The sequence below is a fragment of the Athene cunicularia genome (genome assembly GCF_003259725.1).
Source record: "Athene cunicularia isolate RWA chromosome 3 unlocalized genomic scaffold, athCun1 chr3_part1, whole genome shotgun sequence".
NCBI lineage: Eukaryota > Metazoa > Chordata > Aves > Strigiformes > Strigidae > Athene > Athene cunicularia.
In genome coordinates, this window is record NW_020799097.1 from 121401716 (window position 1) to 121429282 (window position 27567).

At 42.1% G+C, this 27567-nt stretch overlaps 1 protein-coding gene across 2 annotated transcripts; it reads right to left on the reverse strand.

The window, feature by feature from the left end:
• Positions 1 to 806: 806 nt before the first annotated feature.
• Positions 807 to 27567, reverse strand: PLEK (pleckstrin). 2 transcript variants are annotated; one of them, XM_026845909.1, is made up of 14 exons: positions 27027 to 27567; positions 25153 to 25291; positions 24220 to 24381; positions 23947 to 24148; positions 19954 to 20057; positions 19475 to 19643; positions 15698 to 15853; positions 9600 to 9781; positions 8250 to 8341; positions 7328 to 7512; positions 5525 to 5629; positions 3751 to 3834; positions 2536 to 2605; positions 807 to 1675 (listed from the first exon to the last, which is right to left on the reverse strand). In XM_026845909.1, exons 6-14 carry the CDS (start codon positions 19520 to 19522, stop codon positions 1536 to 1538), a joined length of 1062 nt encoding a protein of 353 aa, XP_026701710.1. In that variant the 5' UTR covers positions 19523 to 19643; positions 19954 to 20057; positions 23947 to 24148; positions 24220 to 24381; positions 25153 to 25291; positions 27027 to 27567; the 3' UTR covers positions 807 to 1535. The 2 variants fall into 2 exon arrangements, with proteins under 2 accessions (XP_026701710.1, XP_026701711.1); XM_026845910.1 differs by lacking the exon at positions 24220 to 24381 and having other exon boundaries at positions 25168 to 25291.

Below are 27567 nucleotides of genomic sequence, written 5' to 3' on the forward strand. Positions count from 1 at the left end.
GCAATTATCAAGGAGGCAGGCTGAGCAAACAGCCTATCTTTTTGCCATGAGCCTTCCTTCCTCAGAATGACAGACCAGGCTCTGGCGATCCCGTCAGCTTTCGTGAGATACAGGAAATGCCTGACAGAACCCCATTTCCTCTGGAAGTCTGAAATGGACGTGATGATAAGGTCCCTGCCAGCCTGCTGGCCCTGCAGGGATGTGTTTTCTCTATGGTAAGCAATATTAAGGCAAAGGACCTTCAGGCTCATTAGTTCAGATACAGGCATAATTAACCAGAATTGAAAAGAAGCTTTAACTCCAGATTTATGTTTAGCCTGAAGAGATCTGAATAAGAATTCTTAAGAATAAGGCACCTTTTTAGATCTAGAAACAGAATTTTAGAAGTTTTTAAGTTTACTTGCTCTCAGAAACATCAGTCTGCAATAGGAGCCATCTCCATGCAGAATCTTACATTAACTTTCAACTTCTGCTTCAAGTTTAAGACCTAGAAGTTTGATACAGTCACACAAAAATATAAAGATTGATGAGATAAACTGATCCTGTCAAATAACAATGTTTATTTCAGTTACAGCAAGCACAGGGTTTCTTTTATGTTACTAAGGCACAGAACCAAGGACTGAGCATGTTGCTGGAGATTAAAAAAGAGAAAGAAAAAACCTAAACAAAATCACTTCAAGTAACCAACCCATGGATCCTTCCTCTTCTCCTGCAAGATTCTTAATTCAAATACAGGTCAAGTACATGACACCGTAGCAACTGCTTTGGAGATCTAAATGAAGAGAAACAATGGTCCTAGAGTCAAAATCAGGTGATAAAGAAGTTGAATTGAGATTGCTTCGTGTTTGAAATACCATGGGAGAGACTTTTCCTACAAGGAAGCTCATACCGCTCTCATTGAGTTGTACTTGCTTTCTGCATGGTGCTTCCATAGTTGTCTGGATTCTTCCCTTCCTTAACACTGAAGAATTATAAAGGAGTGGATTAGGTTTCCAAGTGAGTTGATCTCTTTCCTCAAATCCATGGCATTCCTTGTGTAGGTGAACAAGGCTGTAGAAAGATCACTGGCTGGTAAAGAAGAAAGTGTAAAGTTTGTCTTGGGAAGACTTTGAAATATCTGAAGATACTGAACCACAACACAGGCTGAATGGTAGGTGACTAGCTGAGTTCCTCACAGTCAGTGGCGTGACTGTCCTTTGTTAATGGTGAATTTTCATTATCAGGTGTGGCAACAGGGAAAGGTATAAGGTACAGCCTCCCCAAGGGAGACTGATACTCTAAGAAGCACACACTAATACGGCATGTTCTATGCTATAATTTTGTAAAATATTTAGTACAATATTACCATAAAACAAGTGGAAAATGTTAGTTTGTTAGTGCCAACTATAAAATTGAAACTTTGGACCCTCACCCCCACCCTCAAGCCTTAAGATGCCTTTCTGAATGATTTTGTATTCTCTTGATGAAATGCCAAAATTCCATTTTGTTTTGAGTAATGAATTTCAGTTGTCTGTCTTCTTGCTGGGAGATCATCTTCATTTTCCAGTCCTAGCAACTGCCTGAATTGCTCTGATCCACTCTGTACGCTCTGCAGATGAGGCTGCTTGCAAGTAATAGTGAATTTCATTTGCTGTGATGATTTCAAAGAGGATGTTGTCAACATCATACTTCTTGGCTACAGGAAAGAAATGAGGAAGTCAGCTATGAGAGAATAAAGTCTTGTATTTACAGTGTTTCTTCCCTTACACACTGTAAGGGGATTTCCTTCTTTCCTACAGCTGTGCCTGATCAGGCCTTGACAAACAGATTGGAAGATTGGGTCCATGAGATAGGTCTCTCTCTTGGAGAAACAACCCATGAATTCTGCACATTTCATCTTCAAGAGTCTCTGGTTAATTAATCTCCAATCATGGAAAGATCTGCAATCCTGCAGACAGGTCATACTCCCCAAACCTTCCCATGCCTTGCCAGCTACAAAAACAAAGGCTTCAGTTCATGCCATATCCAGAATCTCTAGTTCTTTTCATGTCTACCTACACAGCCTACCCAGACCTTCTTGCTGGGTATGATAGTCTACCTCTCCTGTGGAGAGGAGAATGCACGTGATGAGTGTTTCTTGTTCCTTGCAGCAACACTTAACCATTGCTGTTCCCACATCTTCTAATTTTGGAAGGGAACAGAATGTGAACAGTAATAATATTTTGGCATAACCATTTCTAATGTAAAGCTTCCATCCCAAAATCATCAACTAAAAAGAGCAAACTCAGCTTACTTTGTCTAAGGGCAGTTATCCTAACATAGGGATGGCGTCATCCTTGTGACAAGTCTTTTCTAAACAACTGACAAAACACAAGACTCCCCATTGCTACCTTTACCACAGTATCCTCCTCCAGTAATTGAGACAGCAATAGAGAGACTAGTTACTAGAAGAATTACTGAACCATCACACATAGATTGCTTTTAAGTAAAAGCCATTTGCGATTTCAGGCAGATTGAAAGGTTGTACCAAAAACCTTATGCAATAGGGTTCCTTACAGTCTGGCATATCTTCCACTGCTGTCACCACGCAGCCTCTCAAGTGAATTGCTCCTAGTGGTTCTTCTCCCTGGTGAGGATGTGAAATCAAGATGAAATGCAACACTTCTGAAACTGTTCATGTGTTAATATCTGGCTACAACTCAAGAATGAAAATTAAAATATTTGCTGACTTAGTATGTCACCTGGGAAACCTCAGGGGATCCTCAGTCTGTGTGTGACATGGAGGGTTGGGGGGTGTGATAGGGGGGCAACCTGAAAATAAATAGGAAATCTCTTTTGGGATTTAGAATTCAGGATTTGCAGAGTATTTTAGCATGTCCTGAACAAAGGTATAAGAAGAATATAAGCCTGTGCCAACCATAACCTTCCTTTTGATGTCACAGTGAATAGAAAAAAAAATGAGATAGAAAATGAGTTGATCTTAGAAGCATTCTTGCCAAGTAGCAGGAGCAGCTACACCCTTATTTACAATGTGGCCTCTTGTGCACTTCAGGACTGCGATAGTCAAAGAATGAGTGAAGATAGATTTTTGTTGGCGTATGTTTCAAAGGAGCAGTCCCTAGAAGCTGACACACCTCAGCCCTTTGGGAGGAGAAAGGCAAGCTGTGACCACAGAGGTCCGAAACCCCTCAGTGTTGATTCTCCAGTGTGTCTAGGCTGCCTCTGCCAAGGGGGACAGGCACAGCATAAAGCACCTGTAACCCACAGCGGCATGGCTCCTGTAGCAATGTAGGATGAAATAAAACCTGTGAGCTGAATCTACCTGAATGCCAGCTTGTGGGGGGCAGGTTTTGCCTGTGGCAATGCTCCTTCCTTTCTTAGGGCAGAATTTGACCCATTAGAATTACACAAGAAACACCATGCCTCAGCCTAACACAGAAAATAGCTCAATTACAAACTGCAAAATGTCTGTATTGTGTTCATTTGCCCTTATAACATTGTTCACTTTAATCAAGTGAGAGCACACATTAATTCTAATCAATCACAGGTAAGAGGTGAGAGCACAATTCAGTGTTAGCTGCTCCCAGGTAGCCTCAGACACCAGCCTTCAGTTTGCTTGTCCAGAGGATGGCTAGGCCACATGAGCACAAACAGCCCCGCTGTCCTGCGTGGTCTTCCCTATCACACATTCCCATGCAAATACTCCATTCAGATATTTCTGCAAAGCGTTGGCTTTAAAACAAACAGGGAAATAAACCAAATGTCTCTTACACCGGCAGGATCATAGTAGTGAAGATATGCAGGGTCCTCTCTCAAAACAAACTTTCTCACTTTCCAGTTCTTCCTCCGATGTCCCTAGGAAAATTCAAAACCAGGAATGTCGTGAACTCCTTTGACTGAAAGTGCTTATAGTCAGCTTACCCACACATGAGAGAACAAGCAAATACAAAAGAGAAAAAGATATTATTTTGGACAGAAATATTCACTGGAGTAGGACTTGAACCTAGCCTTTCTGCATCCCACTTTTTACACAACTGGGCTATCACATGGGTTTCTATTTTTAATTTTTGTACAAGGCAGAACAGCTTCAACATGTGAGATTCCCCTAAACACATCTCATAGTCTGCTAGTTATGATGTTCACGTGAGGTCTGGCAGAACTGGGTTTAAATGTTTGCCAGAAACCATGGCTGCAAAATTTCTTGCAGGAAGGTACCTTGAACTATTGGCAGGAATGAGCTGAAGCTTCTTCTATCCCTGTGAAGACAACAACAAAAAAAGGTTTATCTAGCTTAAGCACTTAGGGTTCACAGCTGAGAAGCTCAAGCAGAAATAACACCAACTTCCAATATGGATGTAGATGCCTCATTGTCTGTTTTCAAGACTGAAATGATGGGTGGGGAAAATCTAGATCTGATGAAAGCATCCTCAGTAGAAGCAGTGACGCTTCCAAGCATGATCACATCTGGTCACTGAGGGTGACCAAATCCAGACTAACACTGGTGGAATGACACGAATCACTTCCTCCAAGCATTTCAAAATATTAATTTCTCAATTAGCTGTGCTGGTCGCAAGAAAGCTTTTACTAAATAGGCAGATGTAAATGTGACAGGGTAAAAGTTAGCAGAAAGTTGTGTGTCTAATTTCTTCCATTGCTTTTGAGTAGTCTGACTGAGCAAAAGAAAGACAGGTGAGCACCACCAAAAAGTTCTTAGGAACTCCTAAGGAATATTTTAACAGTGGAGTTTTAGACTTGATATTAGGGAGCATTTCTTTATAGAGAGGGTGGTCAAACACTGGAATAGGCTTCCTAGAGGCACAGTCAATTGCCCAAGCCCATTAGTGTTTAAGAGGCATTTGAACAATGCACTTCTTAACATACTTTAACCTTTGGTCAGCCCTAAAGTGGTCAGGCAGTTGGACTAGACAGATGATCATTGCAGGTCCCTCCAACTGAACTATTCTATTCATTGAACAATCCTGGTCTTGCCTTCAGCTCACTAATATCTGCTTGCGATGGCCTCAAAAAGTAAGGATCTTACCATTATGTTCACCATATCACTTAAAGTTTTGCTGGAAAGGTATACAGTTATCTTCCATCTTACAGATAGGACAGGATCAGACACGAGTGACTGAAGGGAGACTCTTTTGTTCAGGTATGCTGAAAAAGCCTGTGAAAACCAGCCACTGAATCCAGTTGTGTGGCAAGAGGGACACTGGACTGGCAGCCTTTTTACCTGAGTTCAGTTCTGCATTGTATCAATGACTTGTCACATCTCCTGCTCTAGCACTCTTTCCTAATTAAAACTATAAACTGTCTTATTTCATAGCAAGAGCAAAAACCTTGCAACATTGGGCAAAAACCCTGCTGTCACGCTACAGCAAGCGTTCTTTGTGCAAAGACAAGAGGGACAGACATGAAACCTGTCTAGTGTGGAGACAGCATAGGCTAGTTTCTCTCTTTAAAGCTTTTTGGTGTAAATGAGTAATCTTGTACCCATGCAATGGTCAACCCAGTGACAGGATGGAAAATGAGCAATACTGACCTGTTTCAGCAGGCATCCTTGTTTGACTACTATGCCTCTGAATTCTTCTTTCAGGACCACATCATCATCACTAGAATTTCCCTCGCAGAAAAACCCACTGTCTGGCTGCGTGACCACAAGAGAAAATTCAGAACTTACACAGCTGCTTCATGTTTATGTACACATACAAATCTGGCTTCTCTTTGGCTTGCTTCCACCCTGGTTTTTGCCACCCAAAAATTCAACCATTTTACTGGAAAAGTCTCCCAGTAAGTTGAGAAGCGCTCCAAGTCACCATGGAAGCCTTTCAGAGTGAGGTAGGACAACACCAATGGGTCTCAGGGCATCTGAAGAGAGCTGGAGCATCTGTGTATATCTCAGAGCCTCCATTCTCTGTGTCACATTTCCGCCACGATGGAAGGCTGCCTCAATCCCATGACGTCACAGGTTTTTAAATGCACAGACAGCAGTTCATATGAAGCCATATCAGCACAGCGTAGCCATCCCTGCACCCAACACACCCTTCCTCTTCCTCCATCCATCACAACCATCTAGAATTTGGGGAGAAGAAATGCTCCATCCAGGATGTCTTCTCCAACAAGAACTGCCCTTAGTTTATGAAATTTGCAATTTTATTTTACAGCTGTGATGTTGTGATGTGTGCACTGAACCCAGGCAGTCTCAGGATCCATGCGTCACATCCATTCCACACCAGATAACTGTGATGCTACTTACTGAAACCATACACTGTTCCAGTGATGTAAATGCAGGTTACCACTTGTATGGTTTAGAGTAAATGTCTGTGCTGCCTACTTATATGATAGCAAGTTGGACATTGACCTGCTGTGGCCTTCTGTACCACATTGGTATTGAATCAAACTGAAAACAAGCTGAAAACAAGAAGAGCACACATGGGCTGCTAGGAGAAGTGTACCAGGTAGCCAGGAACTGAGATGGCCACACAACTGCCTTCAGCAGCAGTGGCTCTGCTTCCATTGCTGCACAGGTAAAGTCTATGGGGCATATTCTAGGAAAACAAATGAAGTAATGGGAGACTCATTTTGCTGAAGCTGAGTGATTCTATGTGGCAAATAGAAACAGAATTGTAATATTTATGCATTTTACTTGACAGAAGGCATACTTAGTTGTTAGCATAAGTTCATAAAACAAATATCTTTAAACCAGTATTTGACTGTGGCTATGATATGGCAAGTTCTTCAAGTCAATCTACAGAATAAGAAACAATAAATTGAAAAGGTTAAGTAAGCTACCCAGGACAGGTATTATTGGCAGACAGAAAATTTTTTGCTTCCCAGGACAGGTATTATTGGCAGATAGCAAAAACTTTTGCTTCTCTGCTCACAGGCAAGCTGTGTGTGTGTGTGTGTGTGTGTGTACACACACACTGAGTCAGATTTGATAGCTCTGCACAAAAATGGGTTTGTAGCTTATGCCACTCTGAAAAGCCCTATGATAATGAAGTCTTCCCTTCCACTGAACCATCAGGGGAACTGATGACTAAATTCTGGTCACTGGTAAAATTACCAGGAATGAAATCTAATTTTAAAACAACCCAGCTTGATGTCAGCTCTCAGTTCACACTTAGAAGGGTTCCAGAAAAAAAAAAAAAAAAAAAAGTCCTGCTTACAAATATTAAAGTGAGCCAGTTCATTCCAAGCATCATGTAGAGACAGACAATTCACATGGATCTCTCCATTTCTGTACAACCTTTCCTCCGCAACTTAAGAAACACAACAAGAAGCCTGAGAAAACCAGATCATCAGCAAGTCTGGGATGATAAAAAAAACAGAATACAACACTCACAAAGTAATAGTACGCATCGCTGAGATCTAAGAAGGGGGTGTCTGACAGTCCCTCAGCAGCAGCCTTGGACGTATCCCCTGCAGGCTGCAGGTAGCCTTCACTCAAGAGGGAAGAGGCAAGCATGAGACCTTCTTTGCGATTTCGGATGGAGTTGCTAGACACCAGCCAGTCAATCACAGAAGTTCCTAGTTACAAAGGAATAAACAGTATCAGCCACAAACCAAGACAAACACAAAGAAGCCTAAAAATACACAGGCAACAGGCTGACTCCATCTATTCATCAGTCTCCTGAAAGATGTCCTTAGTGACAATGCAGAGAGCTGATCTGGAAAGGTGCCTAGGTCACCTAGTGAGGTATAGCCGATCCACCTGATGGCAGGGGCCAGTACATCTTGAACACTGTACCTGAGGGAGAAAAGAGCTGGGAGGGGATGCAGGGCTGAGCTGGGAAGCCTCAGGGACTGGGGAAGTACAAAGGACAGCCAAGCCTGGAGAAGGCAGTCTTCCAGGCTGCTATGTTACTAACACAGTGCTGTTGAAACAGGGTGGATTTTGACTCTAGCAGCCACAGATTTGATTTGGAGAAGGACAGGAGTTACAATGTGACATGGTTTGTTGATGAAAAATTCAGGAATTAATAATTTTTCTGGAGTTGTTTCATGCAACTTTCTACAAAGATCTTCTTCAATCTTTCTGGCACCAGTTAAATGTCTTCCTCCTCTCTTGCTTACCATGGCCATAACAGAACACTTTTTCAAGCGTCATCCTTTAAGCACCCCCTGTGTTGGTCAAGAAAACTTCTGCCAGGCTTCTTCTCAAACTTCTCTGTGCTCTACAAAGCTTAGAGCTGTTTTATCTATCTTTAGTCTCTCAGCCCTGTGCTCCCTTTATTGTACAGAAAAGAGGGACAAGAGCTCCTTACCTGTAAAGCAGTGATTGAACACTTTTTTATCTTTTTCCAGCTTCAATTCCTTTATTCCCTTTTCAGGATCCTTCATTGAGAGGTACAAAGCACTGTGCATACAAAGAATCATGGAAACTGTTAGCAAATAAAAAGATTTAGCCAGTACATATAGTAACCCTGTTGTCATTCACGGGGTCTTCATGTTTTTCTGGTATAATTACTCTCTCTGCAGAGCTATAGCATGGCTTAGTTTAAGCTCTTGAAAAATGTACGTTGCAAAGCCTGGAGGCCTCACTACATCACTGTCACAGTTGCAGGAGCAGATGGGGGGAGCGCACAAACAGCTCACCACAGCCCCGTATTTTGAGAACGGAACGACTTGTGGTGACTGTAGTGTGAACAGAGGAACACTCACTGCTGAGGCATTTTCATAGGGCCCCACAGCCTCAGTGCCAATAGAGGAGCTCACTGCCTTGCACTGTGTTTCCCCAAAGGTCTTTGACCGAGCATAAAAACTTGTCACTGTGACATCTCCAAAGCCTGCATGGTCTCAGAGGCCCCAAGTAACCTCAGTGAACCCTGGTGTGACTTCCTTCCTCCCACTTGCTCAGAACTCTAATTCCTTGGAGCTCTGGAATAACAAGAAAGATGAATATTAAATGTCACAGGCTAAGTCCTTTGGTCTCTTAGTCAGGGTGATCCTCTACTGAAGCCTGTGAAGTCAGATTTAGTAGGATCTTGGCCCTGTGCAGTTTTACTGTCCTGTAAGCAGCACTGCAGGCTCATTTGTATCTTGGTATTTACTGCTCAGAGGGAAAAAAAAAAAAAAAAAAAAGTTGTCCTTAATTTTTTTAAAGTACTGGCAAACAGATAGTTTCCTGTGTATGCCCTTTATCTCTTCTGCCTTTGCCAGTTCCAAGTTCTTTGGCAGGCATCACTCTCCCCTCAACATCCAAAAACTAGGCTAACATCAGTGTTTCTTTGGAGAGCAAACAGGAGGTTTAAGATATTTTTGTAACAAATTATATACTGTATAAAAATGCCTCCCATTGAAGAATCACACTTTGGCTGGGATCCCCTCTTGCACTTCAGTGTGTGCAGAAATCTCCTTATCAGCAACAACCTTTGATAAATAAGCATTCTTTGGTAAAAGAAGATGTATTAAAAATGATCTTCCCACTTCTTATGGCTAGTTCATTTCTTCCACCTTCTACGCTCTGAAACTCTTAGTCATGCAGAAAGGACTCTGAGTGAAAACAGAGGTAGCATGGACAGACAAGATCATTAGCTCTTCCAGACTGAGGTTACTTATCTGGCACACAGCCTGCAGATGGAAGTAAATGGAGGAGCAGAGCTATGACAACAAACCTCAGGTTGATTGTTTCAGGCAGTCTGATAGACTTTCTTGTGGATTTTCTGGCAAACCTTTGGCCTCCATCTATGCAACGAATTGCTTTCTTGATATCTCGTACCCAGGCATCTCTCTCCTCCAGGTAGGCAGCTTGAAAAAAGTGGTCCTGCTGCTTGGCCGCAGTGAGCTTGAAGACAAACTGGAATGATAAATTATGTCTTTTTAAAAGTTACTGTGGTGTAGCCAGTTGGGCACGATTAACCTCGTAGCACCATGACATGCCTAAGGCACTGTGGTAAGTGCCTTAGAGCCACAGTTAAATTAAAAAAACAATGAAGAGAAACATGAACAGGCAATGCAAATAACTGACTCCTTTTGTTATTTCCCTTTGAGCGATACTGAGATTGTCAGTACAGCCAAGGTGAGTGGCACTGATATAGCTGCTGATTTTAACTTTTGCTGGAAAGTTCAACACAGCTGAAAGACTGAAGTGCCCAGTGCAGGATTACAGGGGGCATAAATCTTTTTATAGAGATGTGCTCAGTCTGAAGGAGGAAAAAACCCCCACATCATGTTGCTCAGCTATTGATTCGCAAGGTGAGAAAAGGTCACAGTCACATTGGAGAGTATCTGAACACATTTGCAGCCTAGCAAACCTTTAAGGGCTTAATAGGGAGGTGATGCATCCAACCCTTGGCTACACCTTATGACCACTACCTATCTAAACACACCAGTAACAATGGAAAGACTGTGTCTCCCAAAAATAAGAAAAGATCTTTTAAAGGTAGTTCTAAACAGAAAAAAATAACACCAACCTGAAAAAAAATAAACAACAACAACAAAAAAATCAAAACCCACAAAGTTCACACTGTTTGATCTCATTTTCATCCAGTGACCTTTTAGATGGAAAATCTAGATCTAATACTTGGGCAAGAGGGTTTCCACTTCCTCTAAAATACAGTTCCCCATAAGTGGAACTGTCATTTGTTCTGTAGTTATTAGAATAAATACAACAGGTTCTGACTCAGCATGCATCTAAAAATGACAGGCTAATTAACAAGCAAACAACACGGCTTTCTGAGGGCAAGTAAAGCAGAGACTAGTGTCAAAGAGCAAAGTGTGGTGAATCTACAGCAACGAAATCAAAACACTGAATGAGTCTACCGAAGCCTGTGTCAAAAATGGCACATGAACAACCCTAAGACGTATCTTCCAGACCGCTGCCAATGAGAAAAATTCTGGCGCCCTGAAATTGTGCAGAAGTTCCACTGATTTTCATGGAAGACAGATTTCAAACTTACAAAGCAGTGGGTCCTCAAAAATCCATTTCAGACAGAAAAGTAACCATTTATTATCTGACACTGTTCATATTTCCAGCAATACCCACCTTTTCTATTATGCAGTAAAGAGCTACATCCTGAAAATCAATGTACAGTGCATGTGAAAAGCAAACAGACATATCTCTCCAAATCCCAGTATCCAAGACCCAAGAGTCATGCTAGCACACCAGATTAATAGAATGAACTAGCAAATCATTAAACCAAGCTTTTACCAAAGGGAAAAATCAGCATTCTCCAAGTGCAAGAGCTGAGAAGCAACGTACAGTGAAATGCTCAAGAAGAGTTTTCATTTCCAGTACACAAAGGAGACTGGGAAAGCTCTTTCTCTTAACTTCAGCTGTTAGAAATCTAGGCCACTAAGCTAGACATCCAGGCTTCCTCTGAAACTGGTGAAGATGTTGGGTCTTCAGTCCTAGAACTGACCGAGTCTCCTTCTGATCATGTGTATCCGTTTGTACTGTGAGAAAATCAGACCATTTGACTGAACTAAACACCAACATCTTAAATAGTTTAAGTTAGGACAAATGAATCTGACTATGAGCTACCATACATCATAATGCTGTCCACAGGAAAGCCACGGGGAAAGCAGAGAAAGCACAAGTACAGGAGAATTAACATCACATTAAGGAATGATCAAACTTCAGATCAAGAACAGCAAACAGTGGTGAATGCATTTGGAAATAAAATCTCAAAATATGCAGTTGCAAGCCTTGTCTGAACAGGCTGTATCTCTGTTTAACAAATCCAAGATTGCTTCCTTTCCCCTCAGTACCTGCTTTTTGCAACTGATTTTGTAAACAAAGCGTATTGTTGATGTGCCCTGGGGTTTCAAGCTAAACCCCGATGCAGATACACAAGCCAATTCAGAAAGCTGAAATCTAATCAGATGAACATAGAAGTCTGCTCATGGCTCAATAGTCCTTGCTCCAAACTTATCCCAGGTAAGTGAGAATGGACTTAAAACTGACTGAATAAGAATTATCCCACTTTTCACCCTACAGAACTCCTGTCCTAAAAATATACTTGAATTTTTTAGCCATATGAAGTAAATGTATGCAAACCACCAAGAACCAGAATAGATCCCATAACAGGAAGAACTGTAGATTTTGGCACATAACCAATGAGACAAAGCAGGATGGAATGGAGAGGCATTGCATTCAGAAGTATAGTAAAGCTGAAAAAACGTAAGATACAAAAATCAAGATACCACATTTTCAAGGAATACATGTAGAAAATCAGGTTTAATCGTATTGGGCAGTAACTACTTGTAAGGACAACCCCAGTAATGGCATTGCATGAATGAGCATGTTGCAGTTTTGAATGTCTGAAGAGTGCAAATTTTAGGAGAAAATATGTCTCCAGGGCTATTTGTCTACAGACTTGAAGAACTATCTCACCAGCTCAATAAGGAGGATCTGCTCCAACACCTGCTGCAGTCGTTTGGATCGCTTCCACTGACTTCAGCAAACTCTGCATCAGATCTTAGTTATGAAAAAGTGTTTTGGGTGCCTCAACCCCCAGGTCTGAGATCCTTCTTTTTTTATTATTTATTCTCCTTCAGAAAAGGCCCCAGTAAACTCATAACGCAAAATGAGGCATAATGTAAAACTCATTGCAGTCAAAGAAACAATCCTCAAAGACTTTATCACCCTTCCATACAGATGCAATGCATCCTCTGCAAACTGGTACATCCTTCTTACTGATTTTGCCATCAACTGAAATTAAGTTACGTTTGGTTTTAATATGAGTATAGTATTAAGAGGTATTTTAGTAAAATAATTCGTTCGCATTTATTGCATTTTTCACCAGCAAACAACTGCTAGTTTAAAATCCCCTGTACAGTCCTGTACCAAGGCTGAAGGGAGTGGTCGTAATTAGCTAGTGGAAACAGTTAGGATGTAAGTAACAAAGCACAAAATGATTTGTAAACTGATTTATGATGCATACATAGGACTAGAAGAACGCAAGTAGTTGTCAAGGTCTAGGATTAATGGGAACTGAGGGATGTGACCATAACAACCTGCAAGTACCTGCCAAGAAACTGTGAATTTTAGCAAAAGGTAATTCCGGTAGGGGGAGATTGCAACCACCAACTCACATTACTAGACATTTCTAGACATTTCTAGCTTTCAGAAATAGGAGGAGAATATGTTAATAATTTATTGGATATTATATGTTTATGTATGAATACTTAATGAATATGTATGATATTCATTATAGTCCTATATAAGGTGTATGATTCTGGTGCTTGGCGTGCGTTGTTGGTGAAACGACTCCCCTGCGCACCCAGCTGTTAATAAAGAAGTGTCTGTCTGCTTTTCTACATCACATTGGTGTCAATAAGTTTTTATCCCGGTTTTCGGTGACATCCTCAGGCAGCCCTTTGGGCAGGTGAGGATTCCTCTCACTGCCTTCAACAGACGTCTGATACTTCAGACCTCTCTGCCTATTTTGTAGAATGCATGTACACTGCTGAATTATCTTTTCACTATCATTAAACGTGTTAATGACATTTCCAAACAACTACTATAGACCAATACCGATGTCAGTGCCTCTGTGGGAGTTAAAAATAAGACCCAAACAAATCTTCCCATGCAACTGTTTGGAATGTTTTGTGAGAAAAACTTCATTTCTACCATTATAATGTAAGATCTGTGATACTCTTGAACATAGTACCCTTCTTCCATGCATTATACCTCATGTATAGAGTAAGGAGTGCTGTGCTGAGACTTGTTAATTAGATAATGTAGGAACATGGTTTCAAATCAGCAGAATTAGAACCAGATGTGTGCAAATATACTTAATTTCTGCTCCGTTATTTGGTTATTTAATGTTCCCGCCCCATGCTCTAGTCTCTAGATGTAATTATGCTTCACCTTTATTATTCATGGTTTGCAAAAGACGTAAAGCCAAGTGCTGTAGCAAAGAGATCCCAGGCAGTGCCCTGAGATGCAACCCATGCTGGCTGAAGCAGAAGGTCAGATCCGAAGCCGCAGGGGTTAAACAGTAAGATTTGCCCAGCCCTGCCCAATGGTGGCTCAGGCAGGAGCCTTTAGCAATAAGGAAGAGTAAATGGGCTTGCCCAGCAGTCAGTCTCAAACCCGTCTGAATCAGTTGGACAATCGCCCTTGTCAGCTCAGGGATCAAAAAACCTGTGATGGGCATGAGGTGGGAATGCATGATCATACAATTCTTCCAGGCATGCTAATACAATCTCCTTCTGTGGACAACTCCCAGTACCTAGAGAGATCCAGGAAGAGCAAGCAGCTCTTGATGATCCTGGTCTGGGTGAGATATCCAAGGTAATGGTCCTCTAAAACCTTTTGTTCCCAAGAGAAGCAGCCATCTACAACTTCTTTGACCCAGCACAGGATTGACAGCAACCTTTATTCTCTGCCCCATCCTTTTATTGTATTGCCTCAAAGAGAGCTTTTGAGTTAAAAGCTCCATTTTCTTAACAGATCTAAGTCTAAAACGACTCCAGAAGAATCAATTTTTTTTTTCTACATGTAAATACGGAGTTTGCACAAAGAAGAAAAAAAAAAAAGAAAGAAGAAAGAAAAGAAGGAAGGAAAAAAGGAAAGCCAGCAAGTCAAAACCTGACACCAGGGGATGTTGACTCCACTTACCACAAAACCTAAGGACAAGTATAATTCTCCTCACTTTACTCATACGAGAAAGTGACACTTGCTCTCTCATGTGCTCTCTTACACTTTCTTTCTATTTTTCTAACGCTCTCAGAGACTTCTATCTTTAGTCACACATCCCTGCGGTAAATTTGTTTAAACTGTAATTGGATAATATTTCATATTCTGAAGGAACCCTTTGTCAGAGGAATTCCTGAGGGTATAATGCCTACTTGATGGAACTGAGTTGTTGAAATAACAAATGACTGATTAAAGGTATCATTCTTCACTCATACTAGAAATCTTGTTTTACCAACAACTATTTTTTGGGAACCCTGTATCAAAATATGTACGCTTGTACATTTATCTTTTTGTATCTTATTTTGTGTCAAATAAGATTCTGAATTTGTGTCAAATAAGATTCTGAATTTGTGTCAAATAAGATTCTGAATTTGTGATCTGTGTGTTTCCTACCCTCAACCTTAGAAATCCTAAATGTGTAGACAACATTTGGACTACTTTCTCTAAATTAGTTTCGTTTTTTGCTCTCTCTCTAAGTGTAGATGTGACTCTTAGTCACTTGCAAAAGCCCTACAAGTAACAATGCAGTGTGTGATTAATACAGATTGCATGAATGTGAAGTGTATGGGGTCAGATAGTTACCAAATGGTAATGAAAAGGTTTGGAATTACATCTTTATTTGGGCATCTGTGTCACAGCATTTATCTCCTTCCTGTCTGAGCAAATCAATTGTTGCTCTTTGATAGTAAGTAAATGTTTCCACTGCTCATGAAATAGTTTCCCACACCTTTATTCTGTGGCAGCTGCATTTATATTTAATACAGGAGTTGCACCATTCCAGCTAAGTAGACTCACAACAATATAATTTAGCTCTGCTCTCTGACAGACTCAGACATTAAAACAAAACAAAACACTTTGAGAGGAACAATTCAGAAAGTATCCCAATTTTTTTCCTGAGCAGTCAAACTTTTCAAATACTACACAAGTCCAAGCCTGCTTGTGACCTAAAGACAAGTGAGTGCTGCCACTAGGATGAGTGTAAGGTATCTATAACCACCAGCCTTTTGCCCCTTCAGTACCTCCGGGAGTGTAAGTATACTGTCAGTCATTGTTATTATAAGTACTTACCATTCTTTTACCAAAATCTTGGCATGGGCTGTTAACAGAGCTTCCTTTTAGTGGGACCATCCCTTTGGGGCTGTTGTCAGCCTTCCGCTTGTAGAATTCAATTCCATCTTCTAAGAGCACAACCCACATTGGCTTCCAGGTATTAAACATGCTGCCCTGCATCAATAAACCACTGTGTATATTATGCTCAATAAATCACTCTTCACATGATAATCACTGAAGATATGACCTTCCAGGGAGTGTCTGAATTGCACTAAAATAACTACAGTTAGTGTCTCAAGGGGAACATAACCTAACTGCACACATCTTACTATGCAGTTAAAAAAAAAAAATTGTTGTTATTCTTCTGATAACCATTAATTTCCCCTTGTAGTCACCCCAGCCGTAAGTTTTTTCAAAATCCCATTGCCTCCCCTAGAAGGTGTTTCTTTTCAGTATCGATTAGTCCCAACCACTGGCTTCAAGATGACATAGTGGCAGTATTATGAATAATCCTCAAAATTTCTGGATGTGAACTGCCACATTAGGACTGCCTCATTAATTTGGGTACCCTGTGCTGTATTTAGGACTTGATGCCACAATATAGTCAGTCATTGAGACTTGGTTGTCTGATAAGAAAGCACACATCTCAGAGGATTTCTAGACATATAAGAACAAACTGTAAGAGTAATGAATGGCTTAAGGGTCTGAGGCTGCAGATCTCCAGCTGCTGTGGTGAGGAATTGAAGTGCTTCATTTCATCTTTTAAAGCTTTTACTTCCTAATCCTGAAACACAGATGTTAGATGCAAGAAATACAGAGATAAAGACAGGGCTGGATCCTATGTACAATGAAACACCAAAGCAAAACTTTCAGGGACTCAAAGAGGAACAATCTGTTTCTCAATGATTAACTGCTAAAATTACTAAGACTACTGCACTCTAGCTAGACAACCTCTTTGGTCCTGCCTGCAACCAGCTTCAAAAGTGGTCACAATCCCAGATATCCAAGTGATTTACAGCACAGCCAAATGAACGTTTAGATATACTGAATACCAGCAGTTCTTCTGATGAGTTACCAAAGCACAACCAACATTTGTGAGCCCCTAATAAGAGGCCATCCTTCAAAAATATTAGTTTCCCTTGCTCTTTCTGTTACAAAGAGAGACCTAAATTTATCCTCCCCCTTCTACAACTCCACCCACAGCATCCCTGTCCTACTCAGACCACGGTGGCCGAGTAGTGCTAAAGCTGCAGACAGAAGGCAGGCAGCCACCATTGTGCTGTGCAAATGGCTTGTTTTGATTTGTTAAACCAGAGAACTGCGCACAGTCAGTAACATTTGCATTTTGTAATTCTGCAAAAGTGAATAGAATAAAAATATGCTGAGTCTTTTTTTTTTTTTTTTTTTTTTTTTTCCCCCCCAAATGAACCCTTTGTCTGTCACATCCTTTTTTGCTGCCTTAGCTTTCAATAAAGGCCTTTTTCACTGAATCAGACCCTATGTTCAATTACAGGGTGAGGAGGGAAACCTGTCAGACGAGATCTTATTAAGAGCAGCCATCACTGAAAGCAGAAGGTGCCCCACAAATTATTACTGCCTTCCAAAGGAAAGTGACAGTGCTGGGGGCTCTCTGGAAACCCAGCTAAACAGGGAACTAAAAGTAAGAGTGTCACCTGGGTACCACATACGGGTTTACTGCTACTTTCCTTTGATTTTTTTTAATTAAACCATGAAAATTTACCATTTTTTTTTGAGAGCCCAAATTGACCCACTGGTTGATTTTCTGCTAAGAAATCAATTAAGATGATGAGCCAAGACAAGAATTGTTGAAATTTCCTTTTGTTTGTGGGCTTACAATACTTCTGCTCATAAACAAGCAAGTCTAGTACTTTCTGAACACCAGACTCTGACAGCTCAGCCAATGGAAGCCACCACAGTGTTAAGACTGGCAGTCTCAGATCCACACTATCAGCAAACCCAAACACGGTCACATCGGTCTCATCTAAAACATTTCATGAAAGACAAGCAAGAAGGATGCTGGATTTGATTTTCCTGGACTAAAAATCAAATTGTCACACCTACACCAAAGACTGCAGATGTAGATGGGTGTTCCCTGAATTACTCTCTGAAATCATTAGCCATTTTAAAAACACACACAACTTCCCTTCAGTCGAACAACTTATTTTTATAAGATCTGCAGCACTACAAGATTAGAAAATTAGTTCTTTCTTATGCTCAAAAGATGACACAAAGGCCCCAATATATACTAATAGACATTTAAGCTGACCTAAATCAACACTGAGGTCTGAACCCACGTTCACTGGGGGTCACATCATCCCAGCTAAAGTACTGACCCCCAAGCACAACACTGTTCCCCAGCCTAATGTAAATATCTCTGCAAAGAGAGCTGTGGCTGCATGGATGACACCTTTGGGAAATCAAATTCTTGATTTCACTTTACATAAAGGAGAGGAGAAGAGTACATAACTAGCAGGTAAGGTTAATCAGGAGCATGCCTGGCCTTGCTGAAAGCTGATTGTGGAATTTATAGCAACCTCACTGATGGATCAAACAACTGGCACCTGTCTGATTTGTATCTTCTTTTGCCCTCCAGCCCTTCCTCTAGTACACCGCTGCTCCTCACCACCAGCATAAACCCACTTCTGTAAGGACAGACCACCTATGAGGCTGTTCTAGGAAATGGGCACAATTTCCATTTCCCTGTTGCCATTGCAGCAGCACCCAACAGCAACTTTAGTAGTACCTGCACAGAGAGAGGTTTTGGGGACCCAGCAACCCCAGGAATCTGAGGGAATGACACTGCCACATCTGTATGCATCTTTTCCCCAGCATACCCAGCCAGGCACACAGTTTGGGATTGTCCCAGTGTCTAAATTTCCAGCCATTCCCCTGTCATGGATGAATATAGATCATGAGTCACTTGCTCTCTCTATCAGGCCATTGGAACTAGAGACCTACAAACTGCACAGCATGAATTTGGCTCTTTCCTTCCACATGACAGCATTACTGCAGCTTTGCAATTACTCTCTTCCTTCCAGTGTCAGTGGAAACAAGACTGAGGAGCAGCCTCTTCACAACACTGGTCCCAGACTAAAGATCCCTCCGGCCAGCTGTGCTAATGAGTGACATTCTCATTTTGATAAGCAGAGACACCACAAGAGAGAGCTCCTCTCTTGCTCCAGGACTGACACTGGAGCAGTTTCGTTAGGCTGCTTTAAGCCAGACTGATCTCACAAAGGATTTAAATGAAAGTCAAAGCCTTATCCTACAGGCTCTACCACAAAAAGACTCCAGAGCAGAGGTTGCTGTAGGGCTACTGCCTTCCCAAAGAATGGAAGTGCCTGTGGCCCCACACACTGTTTCCAGGCCAAGGTGACCTGACCTCTTTAATGTCACGATGCTTCCTTCATGTTTAACCCAGCGATTAAGTGCAATCGAGCAGGCTGTGGCCATTTCAAGCTGTGGCCTGTTTTGCCAAGCTTCCAGTAAGGGCATTAGGTTACTTAATAAAAATATAAATCTTTTGATCCAAAGGTACGTCTGAGATATATGCAAAATACCTTATGAAGTATATTGACAAGACATAACCTCTATCAAGTACCTCTATAATCACTAACCCCACATTGTTTTACTGCTCAAGGAATTCCATTCATTTGCCTGTTCTTTTTGGAAGAAATTATTCTCTTTTTAAAAACTGAAGTGTGTTCCCCTACACCTCCCCAACATGTTCAAAGTTAGCCTCCTCCTCCATGCAGTCCAAAACTGCCCACTTACCTTCTTAACCAAGTAGCCCTCCCTTATGCGCATTGGTTCTCGCTCCATGTCTCAGGCAAGCCTGCTCTCAGGTCTATCAGTGCTGGCAGTTAAGTTCCTCTGGCAGCAAAGTCCGTGGGCTGGCGTTTTTACAGTACAGCTGTGTCACTTTCACAAGTTCCTCTGCCTGCTAATCACATGAAAACAAGCCCATTTCCTCTTACAGAGTAAGAGATAGGGAAACGCAGAGGCACGTGTGTATTTATAGTTTGCCTCTGACAGAACAGGCAACTGCCTGACAAAATGCATAACTGTATCAAATACAGCCAGCCTTGATGACAGAGTCCTGGGAAACTAAATAAGCGTATTAGTGCCCATTCCCAAGGACTTAGGCCCACTCTGCAAACACATGAACTCTAGCAAAACAACAAACAGGGTGGCATGCTGTGTTGCCGCTTGGTGCATGCCAAAAGGATCTCGGAGACAGGTTTCCAGCTCACCGGTTCTGTCACTTCATCCCGTCTTTGAAGACTGACTCTCAGTGGGTGAGCACCTGGGCCTTGGCAGCGAGCTGGAGGGCCCTCACTTAAAGATGATGCGCCCTCTGCTGATACGAGAAATTTGTTTATTGCACTTAATCAGGTTTTGGAGTTCCATGCTGGGGCCTCCCAAAGAGGTTAGCTGTCAAACAGGCATAAATGGACTAGACCAGAACACTACATGAAGTGTCGCAGAATGTCACCTTCTATGAGCATCTCTGACTTGCTGCAGAGTTCATTTGGTTACAGTTGGTGTGAGTTTCAATAAGGCCAAATGCAGGGTTCTGTGCTTTGGCCACAACAACCCCCCAGCAGCGCTACAGGCTTGGGGAGGAGTGGCTGGAGAGCTGCCAGTCAGAGAGGGACCTGGGGGGGTTGATTGACAGCCGGCTGAACATGAGCCAGCAGTGTGACCAGGTGGCCAAGAAGGCCAATGGCATCCTGGCTTGTGTCAGCAATAGCGTGGCCAGCAGGGACAGGGAAGGGATCTGACCCCTGTACTCGGCACTGGTGAGGCCGCCCCTCGATTCCTGTGTTCAGTTTTGGGCCCCTCACTACAAAAAGGCCATTGAATGACTCGAGCGTGTCCAGAGAAGGGCAACGGAGCTGGTGCAGGGTCTGGAGCACAGGTCTGATGGGGAGCGGCTGAGGGAACTGGGGGGGTTTAGTCTGGAGAAGAGGAGGCTGAGGGGAGACCTCATCACCCTCTACAGCTACCTGAAAGGAGGGTGCAGAGAAGGAGTGAGTCTCTTGGACCAAGTAACAAGAGATAGGACAAGCAGGAATGGCCTCAAGCTGTACCAGGGCTGGGTTAGACTGGCTATTAGGAACCATTTCTTTCCAGAAGGGGTTGTGAGGGTTGGAATGGGCTGCCCAGGGCAGTGGTGGAGTCCCCATCCCTGGAGGGGTTTAAGAGTCAGGCTGACCCAGCGCTGAGGGATCTGGTGGAGTTGAGAACATTCAGTGTGAAGTTAATGGTTGGACTGGATGATCTTCAATGTCTTTTCCAATCTAGATGATTCTGTGATTCTGTAAAAGATAAGACAAAGCCATAGTCTTCCAAAAGTTGATATATACCAGAGACACAGTTCCTCTTCCCCATACAGAAGGAAGAGCGGTGGTACATGGGATGCAATAAGGAGGATTCTACATTGCCAATAGCAAAGTAATCTCCCATGTACAAGACTCCAACTCACTTTTACAGCTGAGCCTATTCAGATACGGGTTGAGCCCAGGGTTACTCCTTCTGTCACCTCTGCCACTGGTAAAGATCCCCAAACAGGGACTTTTCTGCAGACAGAAATTCCTGCTCTCTATTTGACTTTGTCTCAGCCCTTACTCAGAAGTATGCAGAAGTCTGACAAGGTCTGTGATAGAGGATCAGAGGATAAGAAGAGCCCTCAGAGACTTTCTCTGGCCATTCCTTGCTGATGCCTATTTAGGGGTTCTCCCAGATGAGACTCCACTCCTTTCTTGGTCACCTGTATTAGTGCTTCACTGTCTCAAACACTGAATGTTTCTCTTCAGTCTGAATTCAGCTATTTGATTCCAGACCTTTCTCAACTAGCTGCTGCTTAAATGACCCCTCCAGTCTCATCTTCAGGCAGAGCACCTGTCTGTAGCTGCAGTCTCAGGCTATACACTTTGCAGTGCATTCTGTCCAAAGCACACCTTTTTGTGATGATTTTATGTATTATTAGTGACTTGCAGAGAAAGAAAACTCTACAACTGTGAAGTTGTAAAGTAGGTATGTTTATTCAGCGCTGGGCACATGGGGGATCGCTCCTCCACAAGCATGCGCATCGTTTGCAGCTCCCATCCTGCTTATATATTACAAAATAATGCATATTCATAGAATGCTTATACATAAACATAATATTTCCCCGCCTCCCCTCACTTCTCATGGTAATTAGGTCTCCTCCTCTTGCGTCTGCATGTTGAGCTCCTTTGGTGGTCGCAAATTCCTGGGTGGGGGTCATATAGAAGAAGTATCTCCTCTTCCTCGCTGATGAACTTTTTACCTTGTCCTGCGCAGCCTCAGTTGTTCCCTGGCTCCTAACTAAACCGCAAGACCAGTTTGTACTAGGATTTTAGGTGATCTATTGCTAATTTGTACTACTTCAAGGACAATAGGAAGCTTCTGTTTGAGCCAGATGATAATATCTTAGCAACAATATCAAAACCTGGTATGTCTTCGTGCATAGCCCCCTCATCTTGGTGCAAGCTCCTCAGTCCTGTGCCATCAATCTGAAATTATTTTAATTCCCTATCTCATTAGGTCATTTGGATTTTGTTTCTGGAACCTACAGAGTCTCAGTACATTGCTCCTTTACTCCTGTAAATCATGCTATTGCTGTAAGGGCCCTAGTTGCTGACCAAGCCAGTCACCCATTAGACAGTTTGCAAATCAAAGATTTAATATATGCTTTCCAATTCTCTGGCTGTCAAGTGTACCTGACATCAGCCAACAGATTCTAAATTTATTAGAGAGACAGTAACTCACACCTAGCTAATAAAAGCTTCACGCTCTTTGGAAACAAAGCTAAAAAGTGATCACTAAAGTTTTATCACTAAAAAGTGATCAGAAAGATTTGTGTCACATTTACAGTAAAGAATCTGCCTACCAGTCCCAGGGCCTGGAATGAACTGAAGACACATCCCAAAGTTGAGATGATCTAACTGAGTTTCCGTTTCTGTGAAGGCTCCCTTCATTTCCCATAAGCCTTAAAATGATGCCTGATAAACTCAGGAGCTTGTAGACTCCTCCTATATAATGTCTTCTTTGGTCAGTAATTCCTTTTGCTTTAAGAAGGTGAATTATTTCCTTCTCTTCCCTTTCATTCCAGTGGTTCTATCTTTGGGAAAAGGTACATATATTTTTTTTTGCTCTGATTGAATAACGCAAAAATACAGGTCATAGACAACGACAACTCAAATTAAATACCTTTCACTATAGTTAAATTATCCCTTTTTTAGCTGCCTTGAGGCCATAATGCTACAGAGCCTGGTCAAGCATTAGAGACAAAGAAGTTGCTCACAGTTAGTTCTTCCTTCTGTTTCTACCTTGCAGCCCCTCAGACCTGAGGAAAGGAAACCCCTTCCCCAGCTGGAAGTGCTTATGGGGAAAAAAGACAAAAGAATCTGACAGCATTTTCCTCCCTGCAGGCAGTCCTTCCACATCTTTTCCTGCTCATCTGCTCCTGCTGATTTGTACTGAGTCAGGATGACAGGGCCCTGCACAATTAACTGATGATATGAAATGTCCAGGGACAGATCCTCTTCAACTGAACATCTATATAACCTTATACTAAAAAGTAGTTTAATCTGAACGGAAAAGGATGCTGACTCCACACTTTCGCAAAGCTCAATTTCTCATTTACCTGCATGAAGAGCCCTTGGAAGTGTGAAATGCAATTCTAGACACAGTGGCACCAAGCCAATGACTCCAGAATTTACCATTAGCTACTTAAGGAACTCAGTGTCAAAGCATAAAATTACCTCCATCCAGTATTAGCTGAAAACAACTACTTTTATAACACTTCTTTCCTCTATATTGTTTCTATTTAATCCTCAAAACTCAGCTATTCCTTTCACCCTTCTACCTTACATGTCTGAAATAATCCTTTTCTTTTAACACTGAGGCTTGGTTTCATTTATCACAGGTCACCACCGGGGAATCAGCACTTCCTCTTGCCCCAGGCAGAAATGTGCTGATCAGCGAAATCATTCATGTGAAGCAAAATGTTCCTTAACCATGCAGTGGCCACGGCAGGTATGAGGGATGGCCTGGACTGCTCATGCATGTCTTCTTTATGCAGCCATTCCTAAAGAGCAGCACCAGGCATGAGAGCAGAAAAAGCTGTATTTCTTCTAGCTCTCCGCAGAGGGGAGGATAGAGCTTTTTCTGGCAGAAAGAGAAAGTAACCTGCATTGTGGAAACCTGCCATCACTCACACTGTTCTCTCCGTTTTTGTCTTTAGTAAGTAAAGGTGCGTGATGCTGGATTAGCAACATTTGTCACAATAGCACAATCTGCAATAGAGCTCAGTATCTTAGTTCAGTTTGCTGGTAAGTGATCTGTTCTTGTACAGGAGATCTTGCTGCCGTATTTCCTCCAAAATTCTGGTTTTTTTTTCTGCCACCTCAAGGTCCACTCCTGCAAGCATTTAACAAAAAAAAAAAAAAAAAAAAAAAAAAAAAAGCTGAGAGACTGGTGGGCATTTATACCCAAAATTGGAACCATATCTTTGCAAATAAACATGTCATCTGCAAGGAAGACAGGCAGTTTCTCAGCTTGTTACTTCAGCTTCACTGCTCTCTCCACGAGCCTTTGCACAGCTGCTCTTCAAACATGTTTGCTGCATTGTAAATGCCATAAGCCCGCTCCATCTGTAACACAGCACGTGAGTTCTCCATAAATATGCATCTCTCCGGCAAATCAAGCTGCATTTCCAGGAGAAATTAAATCAAAAGCCCGATGTTCAAAATGATTGGCTACACGGGAAAAAATAATATGCAGAAGTGGTTTGCAAAGGTGATAGACTCAGTCCATCTTATAGTTCAGTAAAACCCTTTCTCACTTCTGCGCAGAGGCAGAGGTCTCAAAAGAATTACAGTATTAAATGGAGAGCTGGCAGGTGCCAGTCTCAGCACAATTCACTCCATACGGAATCACACATATGGCTATTTTTAGCAAGTGAGAGATTGTGGCTTTGGATCCACTTCTCAGAAAGAAACCCAAACCCGGAACATTTCCAAATTTAGCACTATGTAAGGAAAGGAATCAAAGAGGGGCAAGCATGAAAAGACTATTACAGGTATTGTCCATGTCACCTTGGAATCTAAATGCTGTGGGCTGGCTGCCATAAATGAACCATCTTGTTCTGCCTCAGGCACATTTTATATATTTAATTATTGTAGAGTTACACAGCAGGATTAGTGCATTAACTCTAAGTGGGAAGGCCTGCATTAATGATAATACTGGAAAAGTTCATGCAGTTGCCATATTATGCATAGAGAGATTACATTGAGTGGATGCAGTCAAGAAACCAAATTGATTTCTCCAGAATGTTTTCCAGACAGATTGGACCAGCACAAAGCGTAGGCCATGACTTATCTGTATATTAACTCTGGCTTTTCATTGGATGCATCCTACCTCACCTGTGATGCACTCACTTCTCCCCTGCAGTAGTCCCCCATCAGTGATACATGCAGGTGATGTAGCTGCAGCAGGGAAGGCCTAGGCACAAGAGAGAGGTCTTGGAGGATGACGCTGCAGTGTGAGAAGACTTTCCTAGTTCTGGGAAGAAAAAGAGAGATGAGAATAGCTGTGCATGCTGGCTGCAGCTCACTTGAGGGGGTTCACCACTCCCTTCAAAAGCACTAAGGGGTTCAGAACATAAGACGTTATCAGATCAGTGAAAAGCAAAGCAATACCTATGTTTAAAATTCCTTCTTCATAGAAGTTCTGCTCTCACCACTGTTTCACTTTCACATGGTAAAACAGTTACTCATCCTATGCACATATAATCCATAATATGATGCTTTTTTAGTGTTCTCCCTCGTGTTTGCCACTTTTGCTGTAGTGATCTGGAATAAAGTCACAGCCTGATCTGTGTCCAGACAAAGATGATCATTCAGGCAGAAATAATAAGGGAATAAACCTCGTTATAGATCTGACCTCTCATGTACTTGGGAAACGAATTGCAATCAATGTTTTCAGCTACACACAATTTACTACAACATGATATGTCTGGCCCATGAGGAGAGTAAAACTGATCCCTTACAATAGCCATTATTCTTCACACACCACTTTAAGTGGTACTATCAGATTCCCCATGTGTAAGGCCTCTGTGATTTCATACTGAATTACATTGAAACTAACAGAAGTGGCAGTTGCTGCAAGGAAAACTTTCAACAAGCCACAAAGTGCAGCAGTTTCAGCAGAATATAATGAAAAATGGGAATTCTTTTGCAATGAAAAAAAAAAGATAGGGAGAAACATGAATGTGGTCTATATAGCAGCTGCTTCCTCATCTGAAAACCTGTGCATAATAGCCCTTGACTATCTGATAACTTCAAAGATATTTTCAAGCCCATTCATTGTTGACCTCAACAATGCTTGGAGGGATTAATTTTACCTAGCTTTTGGTGGACTGTTTTTGAGGACCTTTAAAGTCAGCAAAGATGATTGCAACGAATCTAAGGAGTTCAGTGTATGATTTGTGATCAAACGTTGACCCCCCCACTATGGGCTGAGTTGCTCCTGCAACTTACTACTTGATTAGATGCAACTACTCTCTGACTAGGTGCCCTTTGACAATACAAGTCTTAGGTGACTCACCAAGCCCAAAAGATTCTCCTTATACATCAGCATTGATAATGCCGCTGCCTCATCATACACAGGGAAGTTAGGGGGTTTTTAATAGCATTTGTTTCACTTTTGACTGTTCAGGGGAGAAGCAATGACTGCATTGTGTAACAGCTTCTCTATAGGGGAGTCCCTGCTATTGAAGGTATGATGTTACTTACAAAGCTCATCATATACACAGTTCGGAGAGGCAGGGATCACACCCTGCCCTTATCTTTGTGGAAATCTGGCTGTCTGGACACATTAGGAAGTCTATTCTTAGCTAGATACCTAACTAAGGTAAATATGGTAGGTTTGGGTGGGTTTGTGGGGTTTTTTTTCAGAGGTTGTTTTCAACAGAATGTATTCTTTCGCTTAACGTTCACAATAAAATTAATTCCCTAATTAACTTGCATGTGCTAAGAAATGCAGCTAGGTAATGCTGTATCTTCCATTTGGCTTTTACCACCATGTGTACATCCTAGCTTTAGGAAAACAAAGAAAAGGTCAAGGTCCAGTGCAACATGTAGCTGTGAAATTCTCCTACCAAAATCATTAATTCTACCATGACATTCAATCAAACAAAAAATATACCTGTAGCCCAAGTCCCATATCAGACATGAGAATGTTGCAGTTTTAACAGCAAACAAGAACAAATGCAAAAGAATGGGAAGGATGCACAAACCTGCTCCTGGGTTAAAAGCAATCTGTTAGGTGTGAATGAGACCTGTAGAGAGTTGAATTATGGTACGACTTGCAGTTTCAAAGGTCCTTCTCCTTGCAGAAGTGGTACCAGCCATAGATAAAGAGTAGCATTAGACTTAAAGAAATGAGATTCTGATCTGATCCTGCAATTAGAAAGGGCTTTTCTCCTATTAAAATAAGAAGATTGCAATAAAGTGATTTTTTTTTTAAAAATCTCAACAGAAACCCTGGACCAAATATTGATGTTGGCTTCAGAGAGCAAGAAACTGACCCTCAGTCTAGGCATGCTAACAACTCACAAAACCCTTTTTGCCGTACAAGGGAGAGAGAAAGAGCCCCCAAACCCTATCTTTGCTCTCTGCTCTCCGCTCCCTTTGGGGCAGCCTTGGCTGTTGCATGCCGCCAGGCTGATGCTTCAGCCCAGCCCCGAGGGCTCGATCAGCCCGCGGGGAACGGCTCCCGGCGGCGAGGCGCCCAGAGGTGCGGCTGGGAGGAGGTTTCCCCCCGGGGAGGTGGTTGGG

Excerpts from the sequence above, each read along its gene's own strand:
- PLEK (XM_026845910.1), bottom strand. The coding sequence starts at position 19,522 with ATGGAGCGAGAACCAATGCGCATAAGGGAGGGCTACTTGGTTAAGAAG. Across the intron at positions 5,630-7,327 it reads GCGATGCGTACTATTACTTT|CCAGACAGTGGGTTTTTCTG; the intron begins GTGAGTGTTGTA and ends GTGGTCACGCAG. Across the intron at positions 3,835-5,524 it reads AAGGATGCCTGCTGAAACAG|GGACATCGGAGGAAGAACTG; the intron begins GTCAGTATTGCT and ends GAATTTTCCTAG.